Genomic DNA, 18,043 nt, shown 5'->3' with positions numbered 1-18,043 from the left:
TACAACCTGAATATGTACATGGGTTGCTGAAGACGTCTTTAATGTCGGATCTTCACGGGGACTACGTACTGCCCACGCTTCATCAACGGAGGCACGGCTTCAGTTGTTTTGTTTGTTTGTTGTTAAACGCCGCACTCAGCAATATTCCAGCTATAATATGGTGGTCTGTAAATAATCGAGTCAGGCCAGACAATCCAGTGATTGACATCATGAGCACCGATCTGGGACACGCAACTGGAATCGATGACATGCATCAACCAAGTCAGAGTGCCTGACCACCCGATCCCGTAAGTCGCCTGTTACGAAATCTATCTGAAGAATAAAATACTTCTGTCGACTGAAAGATTTAACAAAGTCATGGTTTTCTCTCCTGATTTTTTATTATACAGTTCGCCCCTGCATGGATGTTTTTTTCAAATCCTATTAATTGTCAGTAAATTATTTGAATAAGGTATTCCTTTTTCTGACATGAATTTCAAACCGAATAGGATACTGAGTTCGAAACAACTGAAGTCACGTGATCAACCTCGTCACCTGAGAAGTTAAATCTTTATTTATCAACAAAATGATGTCGTAAACAATGCAGTTTAGTAATGAGCATACGTTTTGAAAGAATGAGCCTCAGTTCTTTAAAAGACACACATACGTTACATATCTAGGGAAGGTTTTTGGATATATCGCTAATATAAGAATGCAGTTATCAGCACGACATCGAACGGTTTTACGGCGCGTCGTTTATCCAGACGAAACATCTGCAGTAGCTGGATAATCGATATTGTAAACAGGCGCCCCTGCGCTCGCGAGCTGAACTTTAGACTTTTGCTGGAAAGTTTTCAAAGCGAGCAGCGATTTATCCATGTGTCAGCATTTTCTGTGCGATGTGATTTAGTGACACTATTCGAGAACAGTTTCCTGCTAACCGAACAAAATGTCACTGCTTGTGGACTGTGTGAAATTCATCGAAACGTACCGAGGCCGCGACAAGATCATCCGGCTATGTTCTTACGCAGCAATGTTAGTCGGTGGGGACAACACGTCTCCCATCTCCGAGAAGGCACGTGTGATCGGTCGCGAGTTGAGCGCATGCAGGGTGATACTTCGCCTGTTCGATGACCTGCCAATGCTAGCGTATAACCTTCAGTACGGACTTGGCAGCAAGGTAAACAAAAGACATAATTTGTTTGAAACAATGTCTCTTTAATATTGTTTCTTGTTGCATGGTCACTGTAAACATCAGGCATTGACAAAGCATCAGGGAAAAGACGGGCGGCAGGCCTTATTTAATGCCTTCTCAGCGGATCGGGTGAGGTGAGGTGAAATGGGTTTAATGTCGCGTCCAAGATTATTGCACTTGTATAGCGACGTGCATGGACGTGTGTGTGTGTGTGTGGCTGCTTGTACTAGTCCGGACTGATGCCGATTTATAGTGATACCATCCCGCAGTTTAACATGAATATCCCACTCATACACAGAATACTGACTCCGAGCCAACCAGTCCTTGTTTTACCCCCATAATGCCGAGAGCCAGACAGGGTAACAACAAGTACCATCTTTTAACGTCTTTTGGTATGACGCGACTGGGGATCACACTCCGGACCTTCTGGGCGGAAGCGCTATCACTGGACCACGGAAGCGGTCTCAGCGGATTGGGGCTAGTATCTGATTGACTGGCTATAGTATATATGGTGATATAACCTACACTGATCAACTGGCTAGTATATATGGTGATATAACCTACACTGATCAACTGGCTAGTATATATGGTGATATAACATACACTGATCAACTGGCTAGTATATATGGTGATATAACATACACTTATCAACTGGCTAGTATATATGGTGATATAACCTACACTGATCAACTGGCTAGCTAGATAATAGACTAACATTGAGTCCCAGAAATAAATTTATCTTATTTAAAATATATCTACCATCTACAAAACTGCACCCAGTACAATGCTTAGAGGGCAGCAATTAATGCCCCATTCTGAGTCAGCTCGCAGCGCTGCGGTAAAAGGACAGTACATCAATGAATCTGTCTGTTTATATCCAGGCATTAATTACAAGTGCGCTGGTCACGTGATAAGCCCCCACCCGCAGTATGCTCACTGGAGCAAAAAAAATTCCTCGCAAATAAAATGAGCAGATCCGAGTAAGCTTGGGGGTTATCGGCTATTGAACAATCGATGTCCTGTCCGTTTTAAGAAATCAGCAGATGCCAAGAATGCTGAACACAAGTCAACGCAAATTTTGAATCTGTGAATAGGAAGGCCATCCATATTTTAATGTTTTCACAGTTGGAATGTTGTTGCCTTTTAATTTCCTTGAGCTGAGACAATCTACTCTAGACTTGAGTTTTATTCCTTTTTTGAGAGTCTGTATTCAGTGATTAAAGACAGATGATGTTAGATTCGTGCTTGGTAGTAACACGTGCAGTAACACTAACATGTTGGGAGACCTGCTAGATCTGATTCAGATATAGTACACAAATGAAAGCATGTCACAAGTAGGGTAGCAGAATTATTCTCAGTGGCCGTGCATGGTATGAAATACTACAAGATGCAACATTGTGTACTCATCTGATTAAAATTACTATCTGACATCTATTAGTAATTAATATGCTGCAACAAAATATACAAATATAAATCCTTTTCCTTAGGTCATTTTGTAATGACCTACACCAAGGCCGGAGCCAGTATTTTTAAAAGGGAGGGGTCCAAAATGTCATAATCCTCTCTCGGTCAATTTTGGAACAAAAGTTTGTTGGCTACACTGTCTATATATACATACAATTTTAACAATTAAGTGCTGAAATTTTCTATTAAACGGTCCGGTGGGAAGGAATAAATTTTGTCAGAAATGTGACAAACCAACGGGATATCACGCAGGCAGCTATTTGGGACACTGTCTGGCCATAGTGTCACAAGATGCAGCACCCCATTGTGTTAACATAACAGCTCACAGCTGATTGCCTATTGAAGTAGAACGTTGAAGAAAAACATCATAACTTCATGCACATGTATAGCCGATTGTTTCTTTCCAGGAGAAGAACCCGTGCCTACGTGTGTGTGAACTAGGCTCGAACTTGGTCAACCAGCTGTACTACCCCATAGAGCACATTGCCTGGTGTGCCGACAAGCAGCTCCTCACCATCAAGTCGGGCAGCTTCTGGCTGGCGGGACTCATCCTGTGGGCCATCTCCCTCACGCTGCAAGCCGTCAAGTAGGTCTTCCAGCACAGGTCAGCTGGTAGCAGCTTTAAGAAAAGACACCTTTAAAAACTGAAATCAGTTCATCTCCATTCTGCTTTCATCTTCCCACGGCAAGGGGTGTAACTGACTGTACAGCCGAACTAGGCTGGAGTTATGTTTTAACTGGACTTAGGAGTCTATGCATAGTCCACTCAAAATCGTCTAACCAATTTGACATCCAGTTCATTAACTTCAGTTCAGATTAAGGTCGAATGCAGGATTTGCAAAGCATGTGTACCACCAAATCGGCGCCAACAGATATTTCCCAAATCTTTTCATGTTTTTAATTAAGGTGCTCACCTTAATAAGAGGCGACTAACGGGATCGGGTGGTCAGGCTTGCATGGTTGATGCATGTCATCGATCCCAATTGCATGGATCAATGCTTATGATGTCAATCACTGGATTGTCTGGTCCAGACTCAATTATTTACAGACCGCAGTCATGTAGCTGGAATATTGCTGAGTGCAGCGTTAAACAACAAACAAACAAACCTTAATTGATACACTTAACGAAGTGAGACCTTCTTTATCACAATATAGATTTTGATTATGAATCAGATCGCTTGACTGGTTGTTGCCTTTTTGTTTGAAGCAAATGCAAGTGATATGAGAGGTGGAATCAGATTAGTCAATAGGAGAAACATAGAAGGGACATATCTAGTAATAGTCATAGATGGTGCTTCGATCGAGCCCAGAAATTTCAGCTTAATTCGGCAGGGGTGGAAACTGGACTTCTGTAATCAGTTACAGACACCAAGAGAGAAATGCAAACTCTTTATGATAACAGAAGTGATGAGTTATTTAAAGTTGAAAAGACTATCATGTCCTTGACATGTGCTTGCTGATCATTGCCAAGTAACTAGAGCTGTTCTGTGTTTACAGGTGCTTGCTGTTCATTGCCAAGTAACTAGAGCTGTTCTGTGTTTACAGGTGCTTGCTGATTTGCCAAGTTACTAGAGCTGTTCTGTGTTTACAGGTGCTTGCTGTTCATTGCCAAGTAACTAGAGCTGTTCTGTGTTTACAGGTGCTTGCTGATTTGCCAAGTTACTAGAGCTGTTCTGTGTTTACAGGTGCTTGCTGATCATTGCCAAGTAACTAGAGCTGTTCTGTGTTTACAGGTGCTTGCTGATCATTGCCAAGTAACTAGCGCTGTTCTGTGTTTACAGGTGCTTGCTGATTTGCCAAGTTACTAGAGCTGTTCTGTGTTTACAGGTGCTTGCTGATCATTGCCAAGTAACTAGAGCTGTTCTGTGTTTACAGGTGCTTGCTGATCATTGCCAAGTAACTAGAGCTGTTGTGTGTTTACAGGTGCTTGCTGATCATTGCCAAGTAACTAGCGCTGTTCTGTGTTTACAGGTGCTTGCTGATCATTGCCAAGTAACTAGAACTGTTCTGTGTTTCATGGGTGCTTGCTGATCATTGCCAAGTAACTAGAGCTGTTGTGTGTTTACAGGTGCTTGCTGACCATTGCCAAGTAACTAGAACTGTTCTGTGTTTCATGGGTGCTTGCTGATCATTGCCAAGTAACTAGAGCTGTTGTGTGTTTACAGGTGCTTGCTGATCATTGCCAAGTAACTAGCGCTGTTCTGTGTTTACAGGTGCTTGCTGATCATTGCCAAGTAACTAGAACTGTTCTGTGTTTCATGGGTGCTTGCTGATCATTGCCAAGTAACTAGAGCTGTTGTGTGTTTACAGGTGCTTGCTGACCATTGCCAAGTAACTAGAACTGTTCTGTGTTTCATGGGTGCTTGCTGATCATTGCCAAGTAACTAGAGCTGTTGTGTGTTTACAGGTGCTTGCTGATCATTGCCAAGTAACTAGCGCTGTTCTGTGTTTACAGGTGCTTGCTGATCATTGCCAAGTAACTAGAACTGTTCTGTGTTTCATGGGTGCTTGCTGATCATTGCCAAGTAACTAGAGCTGTTGTGTGTTTACATGTGCTTGCTGATCATTGCCAAGTAACTAGAGCTGTTCTGTGTTTACAGGTGCTTGCTGACCATTGCCAAGTAACTAGAACTGTTCTGTGTTTACAGGTGCTTGCTGATCATTGCCAAGTAACTAGAGCTGTTCTGTGTTTACAAGTGCTTGCTGATCATTGCCAAGTAACTAGAGCTGTTCTGTGTTTACAGGTGCTTGCTGACCATTGCCAAGTAACTAGAGCTGTTCTGTGTTTACAAGTGCTTGCTGATCATTGCCAAGTAACTAGAGCTGTTCTGTGTTTACAAGTGCTTGCTGACCATTGCCAAGTAACTAGAGCTGTTCTGTGTTTACAAGTGCTTGCTGATCATTGCCAAGTAACTAGAGCTGTTCTTTGTTTTTAGGTGCTTGCTGATCATTGCCAAGTAACTAGAACTGTTCTGTGTTTACAAGTGCTTGCTGACCATTGCCAAGTAACTAGAGCTGTTCTGTGTTTACAGGTGCTTGCTGATCATTGCCAAGTTACTAGAGCTGTTCTGTGTTTACAGGTGCTTGCTGATCATTGCCAAGTAACTAGAGCTGTTCTGTGTTTACAGGTGCTTGCTGTTCATTGCCAAGTAACTAGAGCTGTTCTGTGTTTACAGGTGCTTGCTGATCATTGCCAAGTAACTAGAGCTGTTCTGTGTTTACAGGTGCTTGCTGATCATTGCCAAGTTACTAGAGCTGTTGTGTGTTTACATGTGCTTGCTGATCATTACCAAGTAACTAGAGCTGTTCTGTGTTTACAAGTGCTTGCTGATCATTGCCAAGTAACTAGAGCTGTTCTTTGTTTTTAGGTGCTTGCTGACCATTGCCAGGTTAAAGCGTTCAGCCAACAGACTGAAGAAACAGAGGTATCTTGATGGGCAAGACCAATAGTATGTAGACTGTTATTTTAGAATATTAATTCGAAACACATCCATGTTTTGAAATGTGACAAGTGTCAGGTCTGTTGCAATTTTTATGCATTTGGTTGTTAAAAGTTCTGCCACTTATACTCCATGTCAATATTGTGGACCAGAAAAGATGGAGGTGTGATCAGACAAGCGTTGATAGAAGTAAGGGGAGATAATGTTGTAAGAGTTACCTCCCTTCAAGAACTTCAGCTTTTGGGTTGGAATATGGCCAATTTGTTCAGTGTTTGTTTAATATTTTCATTGATATGAGGAGCCAGCTAGGTTTATCTCCTAGTTTGTGTAAATCATTCAATACAGTAATATGAAACTAAGTTTGAAAGCCCCTTCATTTTTCATTATTCCGTGCCACAAAACATGGCACATAGAAAGAACTAGTGATAAACTGGTGCCTTTTGATAGTTTGGGATTTTTGAAAAAAATATTTTTGGAGTTTCCATTGAAATGACTTTGACTTAGACTGAAAATGGCGGTAGTGCTCATTTCGGGGGCGGATCTTGAATACCGTACAATATTTCTTGCCTTTCACACAACCGGACATGTCATATTGGCGGGGGATATGAGTATTTCATGCTTGTTGGTGTTGTTATTTTAGTGACAAGTCCCCAAAAGGCACACCATTAGTGTTAACTTAAATTATATGAATATATATAATTCCAAAACGTTTACTGACATTTGCTGCAGAATATTGAATACTGGCCTCAAAGAGGCCTCAATAAATCCCTGAGAGATTTAAACTGACCGAAATATTTCTATACACAACAATGAACCTTTGTTCAACTCTCTTGGCTGTAGGAGTTCTTGAAGATCCGGGTTAGAAACCAAGCTTGCCCTAAAAGGCGACTCTGCTTGTCATAAAAGGCGACTAACATTATCGGGTGATCAGGCTCGCTGACTTGGTTAATGCATGTCATCGATCACAATTGGGTAGATCAATGCTCATGATGTCAATCACTGGATTGTCTGGTACAGACTCGATTATTTACCTACCACCGTCATATAGCTGGAATATTGCTAAGTGTGGTGTTAAACAACAAACAAACAAACAAACAGTAGGGGTTCACAATGGTTTTGTATTCTTCCAGTTATGAGAACTCCGAACAGCGGGAAGAGTTGTGGTTGCAGCTGCATGGTGTGCAGGCTGACATCTTCAGCCAGTACCTGCTCCTGCTTCAGTCGATGGCCGACCTCCTCAACGCCATCAACTGGCTGCCCAAGGGATGGCTGTGGGGGGGGCGCTTTGGTGCTGCCAAGTCGGGGCTGTTCGGCCTCGCCTCCTCTCTCATCATGCTGTTCCGACACTGGTATTCCCGGTCCTGATGACTGCTCGTCCTTATCTAGCAGAGATGCTACCATTACAATATTGAAGCACATTCCACGAATACGATTATGTGAAATATATTACGAATTATGTGAAAAAACATTTCCTGTAATTAAAACCTACAGTCGTTTTAATAATAATTATTTATAATGTTATTAACCAATTAATAGTATATTTTTCTGTTTTGGCATAGAAAGGTTTACATATTTCAAGGAGTTTTAATATGTGATGCAAAATATTATTTTTTTCTCAGCAGTATTGTTTAGTCAGAAATGCTACCAATGATAACCTATTACTGATTCTAGATACCCATTAATAATTCAAGATATTACTTATTGCTTTATATTGGTGTTGACATCTCGGCATTATGTTGTCCCAACACTGCTATGCCAGGTCGTGAGAACAGAGACCATATGACAGACGGTGTGTTACATGTATATCGTCTCTGGTGAGAAGTGCTCTGCTTACAGAATCAGGGGCAGGTAACTCCGGGCCTTCAGGAAAGATCCTGACATTCAGACTTTGTTACTCACAACGCATGTCTTCCATTAAAACATGTGGGAAAGTTTCCACTTTCATTTGCATGCTATCATGATTATATACACCTGGAAATTAATTAAGCATCCCCTGGTTTTTTTGCCATGTGTGTCTAACAACATGGTATCACTCACACCAAGTCTAAAATATGATGGAAAAATATACGCCATGTTGAAGATGAGACTCCCGACTAGCGAAAACACAGAGAATGTTGACAATGGTCATTGTTTTAATTATGGGCATGACACAGTGCCAGCAGTACTGTAAATGAGACAGAATGGGAACCATAGTAACTAGGGATTGGGAAAGTTGACTTTAGATTGCAAAGTGGTTTAGGGCGCTGTAAAGGGAGACTAGTCAGAATCAGTTGACTGTCTCCTACGTTTAATTCAAGCTACAACTTTCATTATTTATGAATTCATGTGCCTTTGTTATGAATAATGTTAGGGGAGAATAATGTTAAGGGAGAATAAGGTTAAGGGAGAATAATGTTAAGGGAGAATAATGTTAAGGGAGAATAATGTTAGGGGAGAATAATGTTAAGGGAGAACAAGGTTAAGGGAGAATAATGTTAAGGGAGAATAATGTTAAGGGAGAATAATGTTAAGGGAGAATAATGTTAAGGGAGAATAATGTTAAGGGAGAACAAGGTTAAGGGAGAATAATGTTAAGGGAGAATAATGTTAAGGGAGAATAATGTTAAGGGAGAACAAGGTTAAGGGAGATTAATGTTAAGGGAGAAAAAGGGTTAAGGGAGAACAAGGTTAAGGGAGAATAATGTTAAGGGAGAATAATGTTAAGGGAGAACAAGGTTAAGGGAGATTAATGTTAAGGGAGAACAAGGTTAAGGGAGATTAATGTTAAGGGAGAACAAGGTTAAGGGAGATTAATGTTAAGGGAGAACAAGGTTAAGGGAGATTAATGTTAAGGGAGAATAATGTTAAGGGAGAATAATGTTAAGGGAGAACAAGGTTAAGGGAGAATAATGTTAAGGAAGAATAATGTTAAGGGAGAATAATGTTAAGGGAGAATAATGTTAAGGGAGAACAAGGTTAAGGGAGATTAATGTTAAGGGAGATTAATGTTAAGGGAGAATAATGTTAAGGGAGAACAAGGTTAAGGGAGATTAATGTTAAGGGAGAATAATGTTAAGGGAGAACAAGGTTAAGGGAGATTAATGTTAAGGGAGAACAAGGTTAAGGGAGAATAATGTTAAGGGAGAATAATGTTAAGGGAGAACAAGGTTAAGGGAGAATAATGTTAAGGGAGAACAAGGTTAAGGGAGAATAATGTTAAGGGAGAATAATGTTAAGGGAGAACAATGTTAAGGAAGATCAATGTTAAGGGAGAATAATGTTAAGGGAGAATAATGTTAAGGGAGAATAATGTTAAGGGAGAACAAGGTTAAGGGAGAATAATGTTAAGGGAGAATAATGTTAAGGGAGATTAATGTTAAGGGAGAATAATGTTAAGGGAGAACAATGTTAAGGGAGAATAATGTTAGGGGAGAATAATGTTAAGGGAGATTAATGTTAAGGGAGAATAATGTTAAGGGAGATTAATGTTAAGGGAGAATAATGTTAAGGGAGAATAATGTTAGGGGAGAATAATGTTAAGGGAGAATAATGTTAAGGGAGAACAAGGTTAAGGGAGAATAATGTTAAGGAAGAATAATGTTAAGGGAGAATAATGTTAAGGGAGATTAATGTTAAGGGAGATTAATGTTAAGGGAGAACAAGGTTAAGGGAGAACAAGGTTAAGGGAGATTAATGTTAAGGAAGAATAATGTTAAGGGAGAACAAGGTTAAGGGAGATTAATGTTAAGGGAGAATAATGTTAAGGGAGAACAATGTTAAGGGAGATTAATGTTAAGGGAGAATAATGTTAAGGGAGATTAATGTTAAGGGAGAACAAGGTTAAGGGAGAACAAGGTTAAGGGAGATTAATGTTAAGGAAGAATAATGTTAAGGGAGAACAAGGTTAAGGGAGATTAATGTTAAGGGAGAACAAGGTTAAGGGAGATTAATGTTAAGGGAGAACAAGGTTAAGGGAGATTAATGTTAAGGGAGAATAATGTTAAGGGAGAATAATGTTAAGGGAGAACAAGGTTAAGGGAGAACAAGGTTAAGGAAGAACAATGTTAAGGGAGAACAATGTTAAGGGAGAATAATGTTAAGGGAGAATAATGTTAAGGGAGAATAATGTTAAGGAAGAATAATGTTAAGGGAGAATAATGTTAAGGAAGAATAATGTTAGGGGAGAATAATGTTAAGGGAGAATAATGTTAAGGGAGATTAATGTTAAGGGAGAATAATGTTAAGGGAGAATAATGTTAAGGGAGAACAAGGTTAAGGGAGATTAATGTTAAGGGAGAATAATGTTAAGGGAGAACAAGGTTAAGGGAGAATAATGTTAAGGGAGAACAATGTTAAGGGAGAATAATGTTAAGGGAGAACAAGGTTAAGGGAGATTAATGTTAAGGGAGAATAATGTTAAGGGAGACTAATGTTAAGGGAGAACAAGGTTAAGGGAGAACAAGGTTAAGGAAGAACAATGTTAAGGGAGAATAATGTTAAGGGAGAATAATGTTAAGGGAGAATAATGTTAAGGAAGAATAATGTTAAGGGAGAATAATGTTAAGGAAGAATAATGTTAGGGGAGAATAATGTTAAGGGAGATTAATGTTAAGGGAGAATAATGTTAAGGGAGAATAATGTTAAGGGAGAACAAGGTTAAGGGAGATTAATGTTAAGGGAGAATAATGTTAAGGGAGAACAAGGTTAAGGGAGAATAATGTTAAGGGAGAATAATGTTAAGGGAGAACAAGGTTAAGGGAGAATAATGTTAAGGAAGAATAATGTTAAGGGAGAATAATGTTAAGGGAGATTAATGTTAAGGAAGAATAATGTTAAGGGAGAACAAGGTTAAGGGAGATTAATGTTAAGGGAGAATAATGTTAAGGGAGAACAAGGTTAAGGGAGATTAATGTTAAGGGAGAATAATGTTAAGGGAGAACAAGGTTAAGGGAGAACAAGGTTAAGGGAGATTAATGTTAAGGGAGAATAATGTTAAGGGAGAACAAGGTTAAGGGAGGTTAATGTTAAGGGAGAACAAGGTTAAGGGAGAATAATGTTAAGGGAGAATAATGTTAAGGGAGAATAATGTTAAGGGAGAACAAGGTTAAGGGAGATTAATGTTAAGGGAGAATAATGTTAAGGGAGAACAAGGTTAAGGGAGAATAATGTTAAGGGAGAACAAGGTTAAGGGAGAATAATGTTAAGGGAGATTAATGTTAAGGGAGAATAATGTTAAGGGAGAACAATGTTAAGGGAGAATAATGTTAAGGGAGAATAATGTTAGGGGAGAATAATGTTAGGGGAGAATAATGTTAGGGGAGAATAATGTTAAGGGAGAATAATGTTAGGGGAGAATAATGTTAGGGGAGAATAATGTTAAGGGAGAATAATGTTAGGGGAGATTAATGTTAAGCGAGAATAATGTTAGGGGAGAATAATGTTAAGGGAGAATAATGTTAAGGGAGAATAATGTTAAGGGAGAATAATGTTAGGGGAGAACAAGGTTCGTACCAATCTGCAGTCCTAGATCCAAGTCATTTAATTCTTGTGTGTGTTTGCTTAAAGTTTATTAAGTGCATTGAAACCCTGTTAATCCAGACACTGATTAACAGATGTCTGGATTAATGAATTCTTTCGGAAAGAGTTATGCCACTTTGTATGTATATAACCAGTAAATGTCCTGAAAGGTGAGTTTCCAGATTACAGAGGTATCACTGTAACAGCAGTCTTACAGTTACCGTCATTACACATGGCAGTTTTATCGCAGTTTGGAAAAAAATAATGATTGTGGGTAAAACTCTGTACTCTGTCAATGCTCCATTATTTATTTAAGCAGATTGTTTCAAGAAAGACTTCCACAAAGACTCGGTGGAATTGAAAGTGACGGAGAAGGAAACAATGTCGAAAATAAGCAGTATTTGATTGAGAAGTTGTGTATGCATGCATCATCATCATCATCATCATCATCATCATTGCCCTCCTCCTCTGTGCAGAGTTGTGTCCCTTGGGCTTGCTTGAAACATGATCTTGGGTTCAAATCCTGGTTCGCCCTGATTATGTTTCCAGGTTTGTCAGCACCACGTTGCTTGTTGGTTCAACAAAGTTGTAATTAAACATCTGAGACCTGCATCACTTCGGGCTTTCCTACCACATTAAGCTGACACTCACTCATTCATTCGCAGGCTCGCTCGCTCACTCACTCACTCACTCACTCACTCACTCACTCACTCACTCACTCCCACACTCACTCACTCACTCACTCCCACACCCACCCACCCACCCACTCACCCACTCACTCCCTCACTCACTCACCATCCTCCTCATCATATCCCTGTGTTGACCCATGTTACTGTATCAATGCTCTTTTATTTAGTACATATTACACAATTAGTGTGACACAATCCTATATGGCAATGGGATCTCTTATTCAGCACATTTATACAGCTTACAAATATTACACCTAGTTATTCAAGATTTGCAGATGTATATTTATTAAGTCTTCTTCAGATGTTGGATTTCTATCAAGTTTTATGATGACTAGATGTGGCATTTTCAGTGCCTCTGCAATACACTGTACATTATAAATTCAATCCTTTAACTGGCAATCCATTTATTAATTTTATCCAAAGCTGGATTAAATTAGATTTCCGTTTCTTGTGGGGTCAGATGATATTCCAGTTGATATTCCTCAAAAACAAACATTGACCCAAAAGTGGAATCAAATTCTTCGACCGAGTCCGTCGAACACTGTCCCCATTAGACTTCTCAGCTGCCTCATGACTCACCCAGCATTGTTTTTATCTGGCTTTCATGTCCTGCAATCAGCATTACTGCAGGTGACACCCTCGTTCCTCCTTTACTCTCTGCACTGTTATTTTCTCACAGGCGATAGGGTAGCCTAGTGGTTCAAGTGTTCGCTCGTCACGCTGAAAACCTGGGTTCGATTCCCCACATTCGTACAATGTGTGAAGCCCATTTCTGGTTTCCCCTGTTGTGATGTTGCTGTAATATTGCTAAAAGCATACTCGATCAATATTTCGTCATATTTATATAAGGGGAGACAACCCCGTCACATCTCTGTGTGTTTTTATGATACGCAATTTTTAACTGTTGTTGCACGTGTGGTGTATAAACTGACTCAAGTCTGGTGTATGAAAGGTGTGAGAATACAGGAATAAAGATTGTGAAGAAGACACCTGTCCTTATATTGTCTGTCACAAACTGGATTATTACGAACATGGATCAAAACACATTTCGCGTATGTGAATAAAATTCAAATTTGGATAAGAGTCCCGCACCAAATTTGTCAACTGATTTCAGTGGTAACAACTGAACCTTAAAAAATGCGGGTAGAGGAAGGGAAGTAACTGTAATGAATGTTCCAGCAGCAAGCTTGGCACCAATAAGCCTTTTGAGGGTCAATTGCTGAAATTGTGGGGGCACTGATGGCCCGGTTGCCCGAGGTGCCATAATTCGCTTTTGGCCTGCCAGAAACCTATGATTGTGGGTTTGAATCCCGGATTATGTTTCTAGGTTTGTCAGCACCATACCCGTGCTCGTGGGTTTCACCAAAGTGGTAAACGTCTGAGACCTGCTTCACTTCGGGCTTTCCTCCTATATTAGCTGACATGTGATAAAACTGGAAAACTGTTCAAAGCGGCAATAAACTTACACACTCATTTACACACACCTAAGTTGTCATTGAGTAGTTTTTTCATTGAATTTCGCGCAACTGGAAAATTTCAGCAGTTATTTTGTATTCTAACCACTAATGCTGTGGTTTGGGAAAAAAATTATTAAAATGTAGATAACTTTGATGTTATGTTTGTTTCTTGTTTAATGCCGCAGCTATATGAAGCGGTCTGTAAGTAATCGAGGCTTGACCAGACAATCTAGTGATTGATATGAGCATATTGCTGAGTGCGGCGTTAAACAACAAACAAACAAAACATGGTGCTCCCAAGCTACCGATTTGAAACCATGCTTAGCAGAACCTGGCCGGCATAAGGGAAGCAACTCTGAATAGAAAGCTGCATCACCTATGACCACCAGGCCACTCCCCGTAGAAGATTCACTGATCAGTCTGGCCAGTTTGTGATATCTCCTTTGTCAGGTCTGGGATACCTTACATAGTCTGGCTTAATATTACCCACACTAGATGATTTAGCATCTCCTCAGTGGATGAGTGTGAGGTTCCGTGCGTCTGGTCCCCTGGATTGTGTTGTATTACAACCATTGGAGTAAGTGATTGGCGTGGGTTTAGATCCCACTTTGTCCTGATTATTTCCTTATCACAAGTAACACTAATAACTAACAACTCACCAATGATATAGTATCTTGTCTGTTTAATATAGAGTAAACCCACCCACTCTGTTTGTTTCCATAGACACTTGAGCATCCATTATTAAGTCAACAAGATTAGCCACACATTTAATATGCCAAGATTGTCAGTCTACCTGGGAGTCTTAGCCATTAGTGTCGGAAGCGCGTGTAAAATCTCATGATTTATGAAATATATTTAAAGGGGAGTAACTCCGTACTTACTGTTTGCAAGTGGTCCCGTGCACTGGTCATAATCTCTTGGAGGGAATTGGTGAGAGAATGTTGGTTAACGTCACAATTTGCAATATACCTAAATAATCGAGTCTGGACCAGACAAACCATTGACTAAGGGACGGATCATCAATTAATTGGACAAGATTGGTCTTCAGAGTATCATATTTATTATGAACCCCCCATTGTTCTGTTCCCCGTCTCTATTATACATAATCAGTCCCTAAATAACCTTTTTATTACTTTTGTTTTTTTAGAACTGTCCTTTTTGTCATGCCCAACTAGCATCACCCCCACCCACATAGTTTGATATATTTTGGCGACTCCCCTTTCGCTGTTATTTTTATGGCACCCACCCTTAGTCCCTCCTTCTCTGAAAGTGAACATTTCCGATACAAATCATTCGAAAACTTCGTAGAAGTGTGCCTGATATCTGATCATGTGGCCAAAAACATCCCAAATGTGAACAATAACATTCCCTATCTCTAGCGTAAAACGCTGTGAGTACATCACGGTTGTCTTTTCCTATTTAGGTGATGACCATGCCCTTCGATCGAAGCTGTCACGTCTTCAGTATAGGGTGGTACAGTTAACATGAATGTCTTTGGCGAACACTCTGATTTCCCTATTCAAAAATGGTACCGACATGATATAAATTCAGCTGATAGATCAAGGAAACCGAACCATTTTGATTGCACAGACGGGATCCCGGTAGTGCGACTGACCGACTGTTGGTCCGATATTCAAAGCCCGGTGCTAATGTGACTTTTCAAATTTTCTTACAGGTGTCCTGCGTACTTACAACATGGCGCTTGAATTACCATTAGTTGAAGAAATTCTTCGAAAAGGATCTTGAGCGTCGGTGCTGTTATGTTTTCAAACACAACTGCAGGCACATGTTGTTAGTAATGCGTATGCATAGAAATGTCAACAATGCCCATATTTAGGCATACATCAATATTCATGCGTAACCAGATTTTGCAGCCGGTTTCCGTTTAGTCTGACAACGAACGGAAGTTATGTAACTAAGGATAAGAATTTATGGATGAACAACTTCTTTATTACAATTAAGAGCGACGTTTCCTTGTAGGTTCTAACACCGTTATCAAGCAAGTGATTCATCCATAAATTCTTATCCTTACACAGTACTCCAACTTCTAAATGCCTATCAAAGAAAGTTGTTATATATGTACTTACACTTAAATTATAAATGAATATATATTTAACGTGGGTAATAAATAAAATACAACACTCATTCTCGTTAGATATCATTTTTACGAAACTCGTGAACTTCCTTGGTATTTGACCTCGCTTTCGTTCGGTCAGATACCATAGAAAGTCCACTCGTTTCCTAAAAGTGGTATCTAACGAGAATGAGTGTAGTATTTTCTATATCTCACCCGAGCGATATCTCGTGTGGGAGCTAGTTTGGGATACTGATATGTTGTAGTTCCCGCAGTTGTCTGGACAAGTTTTACTTTCATCAGTAGTGTTTGTTTTCTACTAGTCTCTGATATCAACGTACAAGTTACTGTACATGTTTTTTTTGTCAAAATATTATTTATGATGTCTTATGTAATGTATGCGATTCCTGGTAACAGCACGTGGTTTTGCACTGACGTCATGTACAGAGCTGTGCTATGTGTTTTCTCTCTGTCAAGGTCGAAGAAGGATTATACACAACAGCTGAGATAAGTGACCATGATACGTTAAGTTTTACTCTCACACAATACAGGTCTAGACGTGTGTACATCATTGAAGTACCTTGTTTGAAATTGAAAAATAGGCTTATCATTAACAAGTCAAATAGATAGTTTATTCCCCGCGAACATCAGGGAACTCTTACTTGGTTGATGCATGTCATCGTATCCAAATTACGTATACTGAACAAGAAAGGTTACGGATCATGAATATGTTTGGGGATATCTTTTGCTGGTGATGACAGAGCATACAATTTCATAAATATATTCATTTTTTTGTTCAGTGTAGGTTAATACTCATGATGTCAATCACAGGATTGTCTGGTCCAGACTCAATTATTTACACACAAAAAAAGCGCAGTCAAATAGCTGGAATATTGCTGAGTGCCTCGTAAACCATAAAAAAACAAACATCACAAAACGATTTCATTAGCAGACAAACAACCCCATGTACTTGAATTAAACTCGGGGCTGCCTTGTTATCCGACCTTTACAAGCCGGCATACCTTTTTTTATTACAAGGAGGGGTGCGTTTTGGTCCTAAAAGTTAAATTAATAAATGCAAATAATTCCCGAAAAAAATCGTTTGTAAGTCGTGTTATGTTTGTAAAAAACCAATCACTTGATAAGTTAGTTTCAACACACTGACACAAAGTGTATCGAATCATGTAAAAATGCCCACATGGAAACATGGTTTTGATGCGTATGCTGATTTGAATATAACTGGCAATAGGGATCTTGTCACTTAGATTCCAATATACCACTGAACAGGCATTTGATGGCAAGAGATTGAACTATTTAGATAACTTGACATCATCCTTCATCCTTCATTCCACTAATGCTGTACCCGTGTGGAATTTGTCCCCAAGCAATCTATGGTTGTGGAAATAACTGGGTCAGGTGGTCTGACAAGGTGACTTCGTACCCTGACGGTATCACTGGTTTGTCTGGTCCAGACTCCACTTACCGACCTTACCGATCGTCATATACCTGGGTGCCATTGTACAAAGCGATCTTAGCGCTAAGGTGATCTTAACTCCCATACCTTAACATAGACTTACGATAGTCGTAGCGCTAAGGTTGTTTTGTACAACGACACCCTGGAATATTGCCGAGTGCGGCGTAAAACAACATACATTCCACTCGTCTTGTTATATACTCGCCTAAATGTCTGTCACAGTTGTATCCTTGCTAGTTACGCGTTGACAAAGAGATCCTGGTGCTGTAACTTTCAAATCAACTGCAGTAATAATCCATTCTTTGCCTTATACTAATAATTCTCAATTTTAAGGTATTATCATAATTAATCATCAATAACAGAATAACTTCATTTGTATTCTCATTTATTGTATTTGTACATTATATATATATGTATATGCAAATATGAAAATGAAAATATGAGCAAAAATACTGTTTTAAAAATTCATTTGTATATGTACATGGCTATTTACATTTAATTCAACTATTGTATATGTATATATACACTCTGAAGGCGTCGGCGTGACAGGCAACTGTGCTAATGGGTTATCTCCCTTCCGGAAGTAGGCACGTCTGGACCTTGGTTCATCTAGCATAGCGTGATGTCTATCAATGGACGATATTTAATACACCAATATTCAATTTAAAATAAACATCAACCGAAAATTATACACGTATATAAACTCACGTACTGTCAATGATAATGCTAAAAAAGTCTTCATCTTTGGGAACTTGTTAAGTTAAGGCGTCACGTG

General features: G+C 39.5%; 1 protein-coding gene across 3 annotated transcripts; it reads left to right on the top strand.

The window, feature by feature from the left end:
* Positions 1 to 769: 769 nt before the first annotated feature.
* Positions 770 to 13,250, top strand: LOC124113187 (peroxisomal membrane protein 11C-like). Of its 3 annotated transcripts, XR_007220636.1 has the most exons (5): positions 770 to 1,159; positions 3,046 to 3,224; positions 6,007 to 6,087; positions 7,209 to 8,423; positions 8,456 to 13,250. XR_007220636.1 is itself a non-coding variant. In XM_048395379.1 (4 exons), exons 1-4 carry the CDS (start codon positions 929 to 931, stop codon positions 7,441 to 7,443), a joined length of 702 nt encoding a protein of 233 aa, XP_048251336.1. In that variant the 5' UTR covers positions 770 to 928; the 3' UTR covers positions 7,444 to 13,250. The 3 variants fall into 3 exon arrangements, 2 of the variants coding, with proteins under 2 accessions (XP_048251336.1, XP_048251335.1); XM_048395379.1 differs by having other exon boundaries at positions 6,007 to 6,063; positions 7,209 to 13,250; XM_048395378.1 differs by having other exon boundaries at positions 7,209 to 13,250.
* The last annotated feature ends 4,793 nt before the right edge of the window (positions 13,251 to 18,043 follow it).

Source organism: Haliotis rufescens, unplaced genomic scaffold (assembly GCF_023055435.1).
Source record: "Haliotis rufescens isolate VD_foot unplaced genomic scaffold, xgHalRufe1.0.p SCAF_14, whole genome shotgun sequence".
In the NCBI taxonomy this organism is placed as follows: Eukaryota; Metazoa; Mollusca; class Gastropoda; order Lepetellida; family Haliotidae; genus Haliotis; species Haliotis rufescens.
This window is presented reverse-complemented; position numbering and strand designations above follow the sequence as displayed.

What these genes read in the sequence shown, in the direction of transcription:
- LOC124113187 (XM_048395378.1), top strand. Translation starts at nt 929, where the DNA reads ATGTCACTGCTTGTGGACTGTGTGAAATTCATCGAAACGTACCGAGGC. An exon ending in AGTACGGACTTGGCAGCAAG is followed by an intron (nt 1,160 to 3,045) that starts GTAAACAAAAGA and finishes GTTTCTTTCCAG; the next exon opens with GAGAAGAACCCGTGCCTACG. An exon ending in CTCACGCTGCAAGCCGTCAA is followed by an intron (nt 3,225 to 6,006) that starts GTAGGTCTTCCA and finishes CTTTGTTTTTAG; the next exon opens with GTGCTTGCTGACCATTGCCA.